Source organism: Aphanomyces astaci (genome assembly GCF_000520075.1).
Source record: "Aphanomyces astaci strain APO3 unplaced genomic scaffold supercont1.6, whole genome shotgun sequence".
NCBI lineage: Eukaryota > Oomycota > Saprolegniomycetes > Saprolegniales > Verrucalvaceae > Aphanomyces > Aphanomyces astaci.
The window spans coordinates 776284-790369 of NW_009798269.1; the positions used below are offsets into that span (position 1 = coordinate 776284).

The 14086-nt window shown below is 50.5% G+C and overlaps 9 protein-coding genes across 10 annotated transcripts; 3 read left to right on the plus strand and 6 right to left on the minus strand.

The window, feature by feature from the left end:
* The first annotated feature begins 91 nt into the window (after positions 1-91).
* Positions 92-1943, plus strand: H257_03612 (hypothetical protein). The gene has a single exon (XM_009827782.1). The coding sequence runs from the start codon at positions 195-197 to the stop codon at positions 1584-1586; it is 1392 nt and encodes a 463-aa protein (XP_009826084.1). The 5' UTR covers positions 92-194; the 3' UTR covers positions 1587-1943.
* H257_03613 (hypothetical protein) lies at positions 111-2846 on the minus strand. The gene is made up of 2 exons (XM_009827783.1): positions 2104-2846; positions 111-2044 (listed from the first exon to the last, which is right to left on the minus strand). Exons 1-2 carry the CDS (start codon positions 2797-2799, stop codon positions 1772-1774), a joined length of 969 nt encoding a protein of 322 aa, XP_009826085.1. The 5' UTR covers positions 2800-2846; the 3' UTR covers positions 111-1771.
* Positions 2847-3766: 920 nt separating this feature from the next.
* Positions 3767-4660, plus strand: H257_03614 (hypothetical protein). The gene has a single exon (XM_009827784.1). It carries the CDS (start codon positions 3807-3809, stop codon positions 4608-4610), a length of 804 nt encoding a protein of 267 aa, XP_009826086.1. The 5' UTR covers positions 3767-3806; the 3' UTR covers positions 4611-4660.
* Positions 4661-5543: 883 nt separating this feature from the next.
* Positions 5544-6589, minus strand: H257_03615 (hypothetical protein). Its single transcript, XM_009827785.1, has one exon. The coding sequence runs from the start codon at positions 6527-6529 to the stop codon at positions 5633-5635; it is 897 nt and encodes a 298-aa protein (XP_009826087.1). The 5' UTR covers positions 6530-6589; the 3' UTR covers positions 5544-5632.
* A 433-nt stretch (positions 6590-7022) lies between these two features.
* On the minus strand, positions 7023-8076 carry H257_03616 (hypothetical protein). The gene has a single exon (XM_009827786.1). The coding sequence runs from the start codon at positions 7951-7953 to the stop codon at positions 7123-7125; it is 831 nt and encodes a 276-aa protein (XP_009826088.1). The 5' UTR covers positions 7954-8076; the 3' UTR covers positions 7023-7122.
* A 450-nt stretch (positions 8077-8526) lies between these two features.
* H257_03617 (hypothetical protein) lies at positions 8527-9275 on the minus strand. Its single transcript, XM_009827787.1, has one exon. It carries the CDS (start codon positions 9214-9216, stop codon positions 8752-8754), a length of 465 nt encoding a protein of 154 aa, XP_009826089.1. The 5' UTR covers positions 9217-9275; the 3' UTR covers positions 8527-8751.
* Positions 9276-10018: 743 nt separating this feature from the next.
* On the minus strand, positions 10019-11109 carry H257_03618. Of its 2 annotated transcripts, XM_009827788.1 has the most exons (3): positions 10524-11109; positions 10399-10462; positions 10019-10345 (listed from the first exon to the last, which is right to left on the minus strand). In XM_009827788.1, exons 1-3 carry the CDS (start codon positions 11075-11077, stop codon positions 10118-10120), a joined length of 846 nt encoding a protein of 281 aa, XP_009826090.1. In that variant the 5' UTR covers positions 11078-11109; the 3' UTR covers positions 10019-10117. The 2 variants fall into 2 exon arrangements, with proteins under 2 accessions (XP_009826090.1, XP_009826091.1); XM_009827789.1 differs by having other exon boundaries at positions 10399-11109.
* A 68-nt stretch (positions 11110-11177) lies between these two features.
* Positions 11178-11925, plus strand: H257_03619 (hypothetical protein). The gene has a single exon (XM_009827790.1). It carries the CDS (start codon positions 11260-11262, stop codon positions 11674-11676), a length of 417 nt encoding a protein of 138 aa, XP_009826092.1. The 5' UTR covers positions 11178-11259; the 3' UTR covers positions 11677-11925.
* A 1407-nt stretch (positions 11926-13332) lies between these two features.
* H257_03620 (magnesium-dependent phosphatase-1) lies at positions 13333-14012 on the minus strand (the record flags this gene model as incomplete). The annotated part of the gene is made up of 2 exons (XM_009827791.1): positions 13333-13623; positions 13674-14012. The coding sequence occupies 2 exons, from the start codon at positions 14010-14012 to the stop codon at positions 13333-13335; spliced, it is 630 nt and encodes a 209-aa protein (XP_009826093.1).
* Positions 14013-14086: the final 74 nt, after the last annotated feature.

Here is a 14086-nt window from a genome sequence, read left to right on the forward strand (position 1 = left end):
AGCGTTACACTGTATTGTGAGCTTAGCCCTGATTCGGAGCATTATTGTTCCAATCAGATCACATTAGTTTCCAGAATGTTGGTAAAATCGTCAAAATAACACACATTCTGGCCATTTTTACCAGCATTGTATGGCCGAGTCTTGTATTCAGCGATGCGCCATTCTGGCATTTCCCTCGTACCACAGAAAACCACATGGATCAATTTGTCAAGACCGTGGAAGCGTCGACCAAGACAATTGAGCAGCACGCCAACCGACTTGGCCAGCATGCCGAGCGCTTTGGACAGCGCATGCAGCAGCGCGCGGCCGAGATGGAAGCTTCGTTGCGCCATCCAGCCCCAACACCGGCGCCTGCGCCGTCTGCGTTCAAACTCGGAGACATTGTGCAGTGGGTCAAGGACACGTTCGGCGTCAACACGGACATGGTGTACGAGTGCGCCAAGAAGAACGACGTTCAAACGCTTCTCCAGATCCTGGACGGGTCGACGCCGGAGATGCGTCCAAAGCTGCTCGAGTACAAGGACTCCCGCGGTCGGACTCCGCTCATCATGGCCAGTTCCCAAGGCCATGTGCTGTGTGTACAAGTGCTGCTTCAACATGGCGCGTTCATCGACGCCGTCGACTCGAAAGGCAACACACCGCTGCACTACGCGTGCCAAGAAGGCGCGATCGGCGTCATCGAATTCCTCATGTCGCTTCCCGGCGTGAGTCCGTACATCCAAAACTCTCGCGGGCTGTCACCGCTAGAAGTGGCGCGGCGGAGTGTCGAGAACAAGGTGCCCAATGCGTCTGGCTGTGTGCACCTGTTGGAGACCCGCATCCAGGTGTTCCAAGGCTGGGTGTACGAGAGCGTAGACAACATCGGGTCATCGATCCTCGGTCTGTCGTCGCTGCAGTCGTGGGCCAACCGCTACGTCATCATCCTGCGCGTGGGTTCGCCGCAGTTTCTGGAGATGGCGTTCTTCGACGTCGTCCAAGGCCAGCGCTCGCCGCTCCCTACGTCCACCTTCATGCTGCACGTGCCGTCCCCAGTGACGTTGCACACAAAAGCCAAATTGTTCGACTCGAAGCCGTGGGCATTCAAAGTGCACGGCGCGCGCAAGAAGGGCGCGGGTATTGTGGGTGCACTCCACGCTCGCGAACTTGCGGCCCCGGACCAAGCCAGCTTCCACGCGTGGGCGGCGTTTTTGACCGGAGGCGGCGCAGCCAACTCGCTTGTGGACTCGCAACTGCTGACCAATTCGTCCGTCGAGTTTACGGTGGCACCCCAAGTTCACGGTCCGAGTCCCCCCGTGGCCCAGACCACTCCCTTGTTTCCCCAGCCCAAACCCCTCGACGACAGCTTTGTCTACGCTCCGCCTGCGTCGGCACCTCCTTTGGACGACCATGACGTGGCTGCTCCCCTAGAGACTTCCGTGCCTGGAGAATGCGTCGTCTGCTTTGACGGCCCCCAAAATGCCGTCTGCGTACCGTGCGGCCACGCGGCCGTGTGCATGCGATGCGCTGACCACATGAAGCAGTCGTCCCTGCAATGTCCCGTCTGTCGCGCCGACGTTCGCGAAGTGATTCAGCTTTTTCACGTCTAAAGGCAGCTATTTGATGCATGGACATTAGCAGTCCAGGTAGTCGTTAGAGTTGTACCAATAGGAGGTGCAAAGGCGACTCTATATTTATCGCATTTATAAGAGGCAATGTGAAACATTACGGTATCAAAAGGGCAAAGCTCGATCGCTTTGAGGGGGATGAATAGACCTGAGCAGGACACACTGACTTATCGAAATACAACGGCTTGGAATGCCGGAACACCATCTCGGTGAAACTTATTGGACGTGAGCAATGGACATTCCAACGTGACTCCGGTCGATTGAAGCGCGTACGACCCTGTCACGTTAAGTCGTATCAGTTGCGGACAATCCAGGTACAGAGTTTGGAGGGCTGGCAAGAGCGAAAAGTCGGCAGACCGAAGTTTGTCTGAGCATAGGATGGCTTGATGGAGCCGCGCGCAGTGGTGGACGCGGATGGAGGTCAGCGCTGGGGCTTGAACCTACCGAGAGTGCTAGTTACGACCAAGTGGGTGGGGTTGATTCGGTACTTAGGTACTACCTCCAAGTACGCCAACTGGGCACACCGATCTAGAACCAACGTTCGCAGGTGCTGCCACGTGAGCTGGCAGTGAAACCGGACAAGGCCATTGGACTGCGTAAAGTCGGCAGTGTGGACGTTTGGAGCCGCCGCCATGAGGGTATTGAAGGCGACAAACGAAGGACAGGACGTGATGTGCACCTTGGATAACGACGTACAAGGCGACTCGATCGCCAGACTTTGGAGCTTGAGGTTGTTGGAGAACTTGAGTTGCGTTGCTGCGGGTAGAGAAAGCGGCGGACACACCAACTCGTGGCAGCCATCAACATGCAACCGTTTCAACTTTTCTGCGTGGGTGGTCAACGATGCCAGGTGACGGTCGCCCAGTGAGGCCACGTCCACCAACGACACGTCCTCGAGTTGGCGGAATCTCGTGAGATGAAGCAGCTCATTCGGCAGCGCGAACGATAGACTGACGCGGAGCGTGCGTGAGTGGTGAAAGTATGGGACCAATTGGCCATAGCCACACCGCGCCAGTCGAGCATCGTCGTCGCCAGTGAGGATTAGACTCTGCGAGTGCATGGTAGAGCGATGGAAGGATTTGTTTAAGGATGACATGCGAACAAGGTCAATTGGACTGAGGAAGCTTAGTACCAGGCGCTGCACCGCTTCCACGTCGTGCCATTGCGAGTTAATCACGCCGACTGGAGCCATCATTGTGCGTGCGGCCTTTTCGTTTGTCAGATTAACGAACGTTATCCGGAAGTGAAATGTCATTATATAGTTAGTGTGTGTAAGGGTGTCTGGATCAGACCCCAATCTTTGACCAAATAATATTTCGAAAATTTGGTTCACAGTCAAGTAACGTTAAGTGTAGTTATCGAAGGGCCACTCTGGCTGCCACAAAAAATGTTACCGGTATCTAAGGGCCACTCTGGCTGCCACAAAAATCTCAGAAAACATCTTTTTGCAACTTTTTCAGAAATATTACGACAATTTTTTAAACGTCAGCTTTTTTGTGTGTTTGGCTACCAAATCTGACATATATACTAGTAAAGAATGTTATTCTATCTATAGTTCTCCTTCCATTATGGCATCCAGAGGTCCCATCAAAATATTTTGAAAATATCTTCTCACCTCCCACTTGAAATGGGAATTCTCTGTCAGAATTTAATTTGACATAAAAGGTTCTGTAGCATCCAGACTCGGCCTAAGCTTACTGTTGACTGTCTCGATCAAACAGATTTCGGAAGAACGTCAACGATTCTGAGTTCTTGCCAACTTTCACAAAAATGTCCCTTGAACCCCATTTAACTGTTTTGGCGAAAAACGCGAAATTTGGCGAAATATTGAATTCTCCAAGACTTTTGACTGTTGCAGTTCAAACACTTTCCTGTCAGCAAAGAGTAAAAATTCGATATATTACAGTGCTGGTCAGCAGGATCCAGCCACCCCGTTTATCTGGGTTTAATTTTGTCCAATAACACGTAGAGACTTGCGGAATATACCATTCTCTTCGTTTTATTTGGCTGTTGAACGTCCCTTTATATATATGCCAGATTTGGTAGCCAAAACACACAAAACATCTCGTTTGAAAAATTGTCATAATATTTCTGAAAAGTTGCAAAAAGTATTGCTTTCTGACATTTTTTGTGACTATTATCCGGTTTTTCGATTTTCGAGTGCTTATTTCAGTGGGCGGCTGTGGAGGACCACCAAACAGGATGGGAGAACGCGGGCTTGGAATCAAGACGGACACGTTCAAGCATGCTTGGGAAGGTGCGGACAAGGAGTCGTTTCCTCAGCTGTGTGAGTCCTGTCTGGGGGAAGACCCGTACGTGCGCATGATGAAGGAGGTGCATGCGAAGGTGTGCAAGACGTGCGATCGTCCGTTTACGGTGTTCCGATGGAAGCCGGGCAAGAAGGCCCGATACAAGAAGACAGAAATCTGCCAGACCTGTGCCAAGCTCAAGAACGTGTGCCAGACCTGCGTGTTGGACTTGCAGTACCATCTGCCCGTGCAGGTGCGGGACGCGTTTTTGGCCGAGTCCGAGCGCCAAATCGTTCCCGAAAGCGAGGCCAATCGTGAATGGTTTGCCCAACAACACAACGCGATGCTGGAAGAGCAAGGCATTGTGTCTGCATATGGAAAAGCATCGGCGCCCAGTCAAGCGCTGCTTCGCATGGCGCGCGTGGATCCGTGCTACAAACGCAACCGGCCGCATCTGTGCTCGTTCTTTGCTCGCGGCGAATGCAAGCGCGGCGAGACCTGCCCATATCTCCATGAGATGCCCACCGCCAAGAGCAATCCGTTGGCGAAACAGAACATTCAAGACCGATTCCATGGCCGCAATGACCCTGTGGCCGAGAAAATCATGACCCAACATGGTCACGCGGACAAACTGAACATCAACAGACGACGACGCGGCATTCCACCGCCGCCCCCGCCGCCGCCGCAACAGTCTGCGGTGCCATCGCATGTGCCACCGCCTCCACCCGGTCCACCGCCGTCGTCGGCGTCGACTTAGCATGGGCAGGGAAAATTGATCACTAATGCAAATGATTGAATCAAACGCTGGTTTGGGTGTTGGACAGTAGAGTTATGCCATAGTTTTATATGGCACATTCCTCGTGACAAGTCAGCGGAAACCCCACTTGCTTACAAATAGACTTCTTTCGACACTGTGGATGGACAACACGATCGAATCCACTTCGCTTTGCCATTCCTTCAATGACACCTGAACGGGTATGATGCATGGAAATATCACTCCCGACCCCCCGCCCCCTTCCCTCTCTCTTGGCCGCAAGGATATCTGTCCACTTGTTGAATGGCCTGAAGGAGAGGCTGTGCTATATGCCCTTTGTACAAAGCACATTGCTAGAACCATGGAGTCGTAAAGGTTCTTATGCATGTTAAAGAGGACTTGATGGGGTTGAACATATCGGTCGCCTGATGCGGTTGCAGGAAAGGTGCAATTTTGCACTACTGCAATGTCAGATACTAGTACAATTAATGCCACACATTTCAAAAACTATTTCGTTCGAGGTTTCCAGAAAAATATATATTGTTTCCTTTGATACAAGTGAATTATCTGTTTTTCTCATTCCAGACTATGGAATTTCTATTAATAGTCCTGTAATACGTATTATAGTAGTACCTGCTATTAATATTACTAGTAATAGTATACTATTAATAGTATACTTTTTCATGCAAAGTTATATATTCTGGAGAAATATTTTAAGATCACCACTGGTCGGCGTTTCTATTACCGAACTACATACTATTGATAGTTACACAACCAATTGCTAAGGTCGCTCGCCATAGCCCTTCACATTTCTACGTAAGAATCGAAAAAACCAAGTCCAATGCAGTCGGCTCGCAGGAACCCAGCAGGACATTGGAGCGACATGTACGATTGATTTCCCCCACAGGGGGCGACGTACTGTACACGTGAAGTCGAATCGAAGGTACTACTACATATGTATTAATCGTACTGTTACTACTAGAATGTAACGTTGCTACTAGAACGTGAATTGATTTTCAGCAATGTTATAACTCTTGAACACCCCACCCCATCGACACGAGTCGAACTGGTTCAAACATGGTGCTGAGAATGTCCTTAGATGTCAGCGCATCATGGCCCGCAGCTCCAGCGATCACATGCAGCGGAATCAAATGTTCTTCCCGCGGATGGCACTCGCGCGCGCCTGGCATGGCCTCCCACGCCCTGAGCGCTTCTCCTCGGGCTTGGACATCCACATGAGCGCACGCTTTCACCAACGCATCATTGAATGCTTTGGATTGTGCGACGAGGTTGCCGCGACCGTGGAATGAATGGTACGACATGCCGCTGCCGAGGATGGCAATGTTTTCATCTCGCAACGGCGCCAGAGCCTCGCCAATGCGGAAGTGGAGATCGGGGTCTGACCCGCGCACGACGCTCAATTGGACAATCGGAATGTCCTCGGCAGGGTTGATCAGTTTCATAGGCACAAACAGACCGTGGTCCCATCCTCTTGTGGGGTCGAGCTTGGACGGAATGTTCTGGGCGGTCAAGAGGGCGTGGATCTTGTGCGCAATGGCTGGCGATCCCTTGGCGTTGTACGTGAGCGCGTACGCTTCCTTGGGGAATCCGCCATAATCGTACAAGAGCGGATGCGACGCGCCCGACGAAATGGCCACGGTCGACTCTTCCCAGTGAGCCGTCACGAGGACGATCGCGCTCGGTCTCGTGTCGACGTCATTCAGGCCGAGCCAAGCGGGGGCCACTTGTTCCAAAAAGGCACGGGCAGTGCCGTGGTCAGGGTCCGTCACAGGCATGAGGACGGGAAGGGGGCCAGCGCCGTGGTTCACAAAGATCGCTGGCGCTCGGCGGCATACAGAAGTGGTCATGACGAGTGGAATGCAAATGAGCAAGTGAATGGCGAGTCGAAGTGGTCGAGCCATGGAGTTCTCGCGTACTTGTATGGAACTTCCGGTGGGAGCGCCATGTTGGGTGAAACTCCGGAATTTACTTCCGAGTTGATCCTGTTGCAATAATCAATCGGACTTAAAAGAGATTCAGTGCATTTCTACACCTTTTCCATCCGACAGTTTCAAAAAATACAGTACGTGTAACCGATCCAAGACTGGAGCTACAGTATTGATTTGTAGGTACAGTAAGTAGTACTTGAGTAATAAGTTTATTAACGTTAACAGTAAATGAGTTTTCAAGCACTGTATATGCTAATATACTACTAGTAACAACTTACAGTCAGCAGTCGCAAAGCGCTTGCCTTTGGGGCTTACGGCAAATGTTGTGTGTCAACCTTCGAACGATTGAGTGCAGCTTGGGGTAGTACAGATCTACATATGTAGGCCGTGCTGGTGCAATAAGCTTTGTAAATCCATTCCCGAGATGAGATCTTCCAAGCAACGTTATCTCGAAACGCGCAATAGTGTCGTGCAAGAATATATAAATTGTTTTAATAATCGAAACCTCAGAAAATATACGTATAAATGCCATCCATTGCAATATTTATCGGTAGAAAATCTTCGCTCTATTCATGGACAACACCCCAGCCCACCGAGCGGAACACGCCATTGCCCTTGATGTCGTAGGACGTGGCTGGTCCGTCGCCGCCGGCACCAGCAATCACATGCAGCGGAATCAAATGCTCTTCGCGCTGATGGCAGTCTCGCGCATGCGGCAGCGCCGCCCACGCCTTTAACGCCTCGTGTCGGTCCACAGCGGTCGGTTTGGAGCTGGCCTCCACGAGTGCATCGTTGAAGAGCTTGGCTTTGGTCTCACTGTCGTCCGTGCGATGGCTTGGGTGGAACGTCGCGCCACTGCCCACAATCGCGATGTTCTCGTCCCGAAGTGATGCCAACGCTTGACCGATGCGCAAATGGAGATCCGGGTCCAGCCCCGCGACCACGCTCACTTGGACGATAGGAATGTCCTCAGCCGGATGAATCAACTTCATCGGCACAAACACTCCGTGGTCCCACCCGCGGGAAGGGTCCAGCTTTGACGGGATGTTGGTGGCGGCCAACAACGCTTGGATCTGGTGGGCGATGGCGGGCGACCCCTTGGCCTTGTACGTGAGCGAGTAAGCCTCATCGGGGAACCCGTAGTAGTCGTAGTACAGCTCGTGCGACTCGCCAGACGAAATGCTGACGACAGATGCCTCCCAGTGGGCTGTCACGAGCACAATCGCAGCGGGCTTCGTGGCCGGGTCGTCGAGACCAAGCCACTTGGGGGCGACGCGCTCGAGGAAGGCGCGGGTGGAGCCGTGACGAGGATCGTCGATGGGTTTGAGGATGGGAAAGGGACCGGCGCCGTGGTTCACGAAGACGGCAGGGGCCTTGCGCAGGGCGGGGTTGACCATGTCAGTTGTTTGGGAGGTGGTAAATTGAATTGTGCGAAAAAGTGGCCAAGCGATGTCATGTATTTGAAGGGGAACTGCTTCTCCCAGGTAACTGTTGGCCACTTACGACCAATCCAATCACCGACGTGGTAATTATTTCGTTCGTCTTATTTGTGGCACCGAGCACAAGAGTTAAGTCCATCCTACAGCGGGTTAACTTCGTTCGTGTTGTTATATATTGTGCTTCAGTACTTGATTGGCAATGTCTTTGATAGACGTTTATTGTATTTTCTGCGTGAGGGCTCGATTCACGATGCCTTGGATAACTTGGTTTTTGACATCCCAATTCAAAGCTGTGTCGATATTTTGACCAAATTTATCATCCATGCGTCCCCTCAGGTTGTAGTCAACTTGTCAGCATTCGTATTCATTCAAGTTGGAAAAATGGATAACGTTAATATTTTAATAGTAACGTTACATAGGAGTATACTATTAAAATAGTATACTCCTATGTACAGTAGTACTAGTAATGTACTACTATTAATAGTATACTCCTATGTACAGTAATACTAGTAATGTACTACTACGTAGTACTATTAATACAGTATTCGATGTTGATATTGATATTACGCTGTAAAGTTATGATCACTCAGCGGGCACTTAATGGCCTCGGCCGCGTACTAGCTGCGTGTACTATGTAGTATTCGAGTTGATTACTACTCATACCACACTCTGAAGTCAAGCCTAAGTTACAACGCATTTGGTTTCATGACCTGTAAGCTTCAAAGGATCCTACGATCGTTCTTTAAGTTTGTTGGCTTAGTTATGCGAGCGAGGGGGAATGACTTGTTGATGCTGCGCCACTCGAAGTTGGTCAATGGACTGTTGAATCAGCGTCAATCGATTCTTCAGCTCCCAGGATTCGTCTTGCAGATCCCGCGCGACGTTTCGGAGGCGTCGGAACTCGTCCGCGTCGTGTTTTGACTCCTTCCCTGGGCGGGCAAGGCAACCAACAAATACCCCTCCCAGAAACCCCCAAAACGGACCCTTGTACCCCCAATGGCGTTCGGCATGCTCTCCCGTCGAAAAGCCCTTGAACTTCTTTTCCAGCTCGTTCAGTCGACGAGCCCATTTGAGCTCGCCCTGTGATGGCGGCGTCGGGCTGTGACGACCAGCAGCAGTCGCCCCCTCGGCCGCTTCTTGGGGATTGCCCGTGTTCAATCGTCTCGAGGTTGCCGTATTGCGCCGCATGTGGACAGCGCATCGACGAAAGGCATGGAACATGGTAGTGTTTGATGGGGGGAGAATTGCAAAGTGAGCAGGGTTCGAGCGTATAAGACAACCATTCCGTTGTTTAGAATGCGTGTCACATCAAACTCGCACCTGGAACAAGCCCTTCATTCTTCTTAAGGAGTGATTGAGAAAGACCATCATTCCACAATGAGAACGGGACATGTACGCCAGCAGATCACAGCCGTCGATTGCAATGCATGCGTGTCCATACCGTTTTCGCCAAATGTCATTGTTCTCTTGCATCCCTAATCGTTAAGTTGCAACTTTCAGACAAGGCGTCAACCGGTAAAGTCGACTCGTTACGTTACGCGGACAATGGACGCTCCAATGCCATCGGGGGGAAACCACCACCATTATCACTACTCTAAGCATCCAAGCAGCCGAGCCGTGTGGATGCTCGTGGTGGCATCAGGATGCGTTGGGTATTTTTACGGAACAAAGTCGATTGCATCTACAAAGCCACGGGGCATGGACCGAGCTCGGCATGAAGCGAATGAAGTCAAGGAGAAGTTCAAAAGTCGGATCAATGACCTGACTGATGCCCTTGGCAAGCCGCGGCGATTTCCAGTAACAAAACAAGAGGACAAGCATAATTCTCCATAGTGTGTTGGTGTTTTTTGTAGTTACGAGTACTGGTATTAAATTGTTGCGTACTCGGAGTTGTAGTTTTCTCGTGACTTAACTCTCTGGTAGATAATTACCCTGGAGTACAGTAGGTGGCTGTGCTCAGCATTAGTGCACAAGTGTTCATCAATCCATTGTGGTCACACATCCCGGACAAATTGCAATCGTAGTCGTACATGACCCTCAAGGTCCACATTACTCAATTTACCAAGCACTGCTACACTTGTAGATGTCAATGGACAATGCAAATGTCGTATTCAAACCTCCACTATGAATCAACTTTCCATGCCTTCAAATTGGCCGAAAGTCCCCTGATAAACACTAAAATCTCATCCATATCGTCCACTTCGTCGATGGTCATCGTGGATCGCAGCGTGCCTTCGTCCACCTCCTCGACCACAAAGTCACAAAACACCCCCAAGAACCCCATACAACACTGCAATTTGTCACCCAGTGAGTTTGCATCGTCCAAATCTCCTTTGAACTTCCCCACTTCCTACTCGGTACGCATCACGTTAGCATTGCAATCCACCGATATTGTGTTCGTACCTGTTGAAACTTTGAGGCTCGTTGTTTTGATCGCTCCTCCTTGTTGAAGGTCCTTACTTCCGTCCTAGAATCCCCCCACACGACAAATCTTCAATCCAAAGCATTCATTTCATTATCTTGCTTACACGTGGGGACGAGATGGGTAGGGGGCATAAGCGGGCGTGGCCACTTTAAGCTGGTCGATCGACTGTTGAATCGACACCAGTTGTTGTTTTAGCTTTCGTGACTCGTCTTGCAAATCACTTGCCAGCGATTTGATGCGGCGCTCGGTACGTTCGTCGCCATGATCGCGTTTCGAGAACAATGAGCTTCCGACAAGGACGCCTCCGACAAACCCAATGATTGGGCCCTTTCCAATCCATTTGCGATCGCCTGTACCGTTGACACGAGCGGCAAAGTGCTTGTAGCGGTGCTCGTATTCATTGAGTCGGCGCGCCCAATCCCCATGCGGAGGGGGAGGAGGAGGGGGCATAGCTCCTTGAGCGGACCCTTCGGCTGCTGGACCGGACGTGTTGAACCGGCGAGTCGCTGGATGGTTGGGGCGTCGGGTGAGAATTACCGATCGGTGGACGATGCGAAACATGTTAAGAAGTGTTGCTTTGGGTGGAAACTGGTAAATGCGACTTGAACATAGGTGGTGCGGAGAATCAGAGACCTTCATGGTACCATGGGAGTGCATGTGGCCACAAGGATGCGCTCCACGTGACCTTCACTCCACTTTGGAGCGATGGTCCCTTTGTTCCTCGCACTTCGTAAATCGTGAACGACCTTCATTGTCAAACTGAATGTGTGTTGCCTTCCAGTCGACAGTGAATATTGATTCACATTTCACTTTGCCCCTTGACACAGACTTCGTCGAAAATGCAACGAGTGTTTCGCCCCATCTCGAGGGCCGTTGAGGCCATCCGTTGCAAGCAGCCCCGGCTCCCCCAGCACCGAAGCCCACTTTCGACCACAGCTGGGCCCACGACTGCAGGCGGCCAATCCCATCATCACCATTACTATTCAAAACACAATACCCCTCGCCGCTTCTGGTTTTGGACTCTGGTGGGGGGTGGTTTGGGGTACTCGGTCATGGCTGGAGGCGACTCAAGATGCAAGACTAAACGCCGAACGGATCGAGCGTTTCGTGACGTGGAAGTCAAACATCGTGAGCTCAAGGACGACTTGAATCGGCTGCAATTGTCTCTGGATCAAGTGCGCGGACAAGCGATGGTGCACCGTCCGTCGTTGCAAGATATCTACTTGCGTCAACACATTGAAGCGGTCAACCAATGAGGATAATTAGCGTTTTCGGTGCGACATCATTTTTGTATTCAAAAATTTCTACGACTCTCCGTCTTACCGGTATCGTCAGCCCCAATCCTGGCACCTCTTGCCTCGCGTATAAGGGGCAATTACATGACTACGCCTAGTTGACAGGGATACCGTGGCACAGAGGTAGTGCGATCGATGCAAAGGCAAGTCGAATCCATTGTGTGTGCCATTACTACAGTACCACTGATAATTCTTTGTGTGCTTCTCCAACGTTACTGTATGTCCTTTGGTGCCGTGGATATGAATGGCACACACATTCAGTTTCGAATGCAGGACCATGAAAGTCTATCTTTTGGTACCAAGCGTCATTTTATACACGGAACGTAGGGATGTCGAGCATTAGTCCCCCCGCTCGGTGGTTCTCTTGAGAAGTAGATTTAGCTATTTTTAGTTTACATTTAGCAGGTATTTCATCATTATTAGGTGCTATAAATTTCATAACAACTATATATAATATGTATGAGATCTCCTGGTTTATCTTTTCATAAATTACCTTTATTTTATATAATTCATTTTATAAAATGTTAGAAGATAATGATAATATTTTAAATTGTTTTTTTTCTAAATTCAGAAGTTATAGTTCTAAGCAAGGGACTCGACGGTTCAACAAACGGCTGGCTTGGGAGATGTGACCCCTCCGCTTCTTCCCCAGCTCGGGGGCATGGAGCCTCACCGACTTCATTGCAAGCAGTTTGACTCCGGTGCACAAGGTGCGAGCACCCGCAAATTACTTCGCCTGATTGGATTTTTTACTGTAGTTGGTAGCGCGCTATTCACAACGCGCGTTCGTTGTGGCGACACTTCTGAAAACTTCGCGAGCAAAGAGGCATGATCACAGCAACGCATGTCAAAGATGGAAGCGGTACGATAGAAATTATGCGATCGAATTGCTCATTCGATGTACTAGTACTGTACTGTACAAACACACATCGCGTTCAAATCGCTTTGGATTTTGCACACTTGTTTGGGCGACAAATGATATGCCTATTACCTTCGGGGGACACGATGACCACCGACGAGATCGATGTCGTGGATGATTTTACGGCATGCATCCAAGCGATTTCGACAATGCTGACATCATAAACCAACCCACTTTGACCTAACCCTACATTTCGTCAACTTGGAAAACTACAGTAGACTTGGTCAATTCCTACATGGAGGGAGACCTGCAGGATGTCGCATTGCCACCATAGACTACTGTAAACACTGGTTCAGCCACAACTGCGCAACTACCGCCATCCTTAGCCTTTGTTAGTTGTACCTCATGCAACCATTTTTGCCTAAGCTGCGAGTCACTCCCCTTTTGGCTTGTCCTTCAACTCGGCGTGAGGTGCCACCACCACCTTACTGAGTCGCACAAGTCGGCGTAAAATACACAAACACACTTCCTGGTAGTTTGAAATGTCTATGGCTACAATTCGGTACCATTAGACTCATAGCCATAGTACAGTGTAGCCGTAGCCCCCTGCTATGGGCCTTTTCGAGCGGATCATGTGGTGGTCATGGTTGTCATGATGTATCGGAATGGCCACAATTAAGTGCAATGGTATATTCCTGTACGGCTACTAGTGAAAAAACGCGCAGAGCAGGACGAAATGTAACGAAGTCGGCTAACAGTTACTTGGTTTGGAACGCAGTCATCCCTTGCTCCCATACTTCCCACGTGAGCCCATCAGGACAGTACACAGATGACACGCCCATGGCTGATATATCTCGAATGTTGCCATATTCGTTGTCAAAGAACAGCATGTCGCTATAGGCCACTCCGCTGTCGTCCGCCAGTTGCTTGAAGTGCACGTGCTTGTTGGTCGGGTAGATGGCTTGGTACTCGACCAGGTTGGCCAGTGTTTCTCCCTCGGCGTTGAGACGTTTTCGGCGCTGAACTGCTTTCTCCGCTTCGGTCAACTCCTACACACACCACCCGTGTCAACATGCTCGTTTTGGTTGCCCGTTCGAACCTTGAACTGAACCATGATCAAGTTCATGCATTCACGAGCCCAGTCCGGGTATGTCGTCCGAGACGCCACGGCCACTTGTGTCTCTACAAACTCGACCCCAAACGCGATCTCGTGGAGCACTGGATGGACAGCGTCGAACAAGTGTACTTCCTCGCCGTCGCGTGCACTGACCACACCCTTGGCGCTGCGACGGAACGGGGCGCCAGCCAGTTCGTACATCTCAGGATACCACAGCGTGAAGTCCAAGTCAAACACCACGAGCTTTGGCACGCGGGTCCATGGACGTGCAGGTGTCACCGCCGGAGGTGCCGACGACTTATTGCTGTGGCGTCGACTCATTGGAAATATGATGAGGATACCAAGCCGATTTACGGTAATTATCTGAAATAGATGATAGTAAAATAGGTTGTGAA

What these genes read in the sequence shown, in the direction of transcription:
- H257_03612 (XM_009827782.1), top strand. Translation starts at nt 195, where the DNA reads ATGGATCAATTTGTCAAGACCGTGGAAGCGTCGACCAAGACAATTGAG.
- H257_03613 (XM_009827783.1), bottom strand. Translation starts at nt 2,799, where the DNA reads ATGATGGCTCCAGTCGGCGTGATTAACTCGCAATGGCACGACGTGGAA. An exon ending in CCCAGTTGGCGTACTTGGAG is followed by an intron (nt 2,045 to 2,103) that starts GTAGTACCTAAG and finishes CACTCTCGGTAG; the next exon opens with GTTCAAGCCCCAGCGCTGAC.
- H257_03614 (XM_009827784.1), top strand. Translation starts at nt 3,807, where the DNA reads ATGGGAGAACGCGGGCTTGGAATCAAGACGGACACGTTCAAGCATGCT.
- H257_03615 (XM_009827785.1), bottom strand. Translation starts at nt 6,529, where the DNA reads ATGGCTCGACCACTTCGACTCGCCATTCACTTGCTCATTTGCATTCCA.
- H257_03616 (XM_009827786.1), bottom strand. Translation starts at nt 7,953, where the DNA reads ATGGTCAACCCCGCCCTGCGCAAGGCCCCTGCCGTCTTCGTGAACCAC.
- H257_03617 (XM_009827787.1), bottom strand. Translation starts at nt 9,216, where the DNA reads ATGTTCCATGCCTTTCGTCGATGCGCTGTCCACATGCGGCGCAATACG.
- H257_03618 (XM_009827788.1), bottom strand. Translation starts at nt 11,077, where the DNA reads ATGCACTCCCATGGTACCATGAAGGTCTCTGATTCTCCGCACCACCTA. An exon ending in TACCCATCTCGTCCCCACGT is followed by an intron (nt 10,463 to 10,523) that starts GTAAGCAAGATA and finishes GGGGGATTCTAG; the next exon opens with GACGGAAGTAAGGACCTTCA. An exon ending in GAGCCTCAAAGTTTCAACAG is followed by an intron (nt 10,346 to 10,398) that starts GTACGAACACAA and finishes CGTACCGAGTAG; the next exon opens with GAAGTGGGGAAGTTCAAAGG.
- H257_03619 (XM_009827790.1), top strand. Translation starts at nt 11,260, where the DNA reads ATGCAACGAGTGTTTCGCCCCATCTCGAGGGCCGTTGAGGCCATCCGT.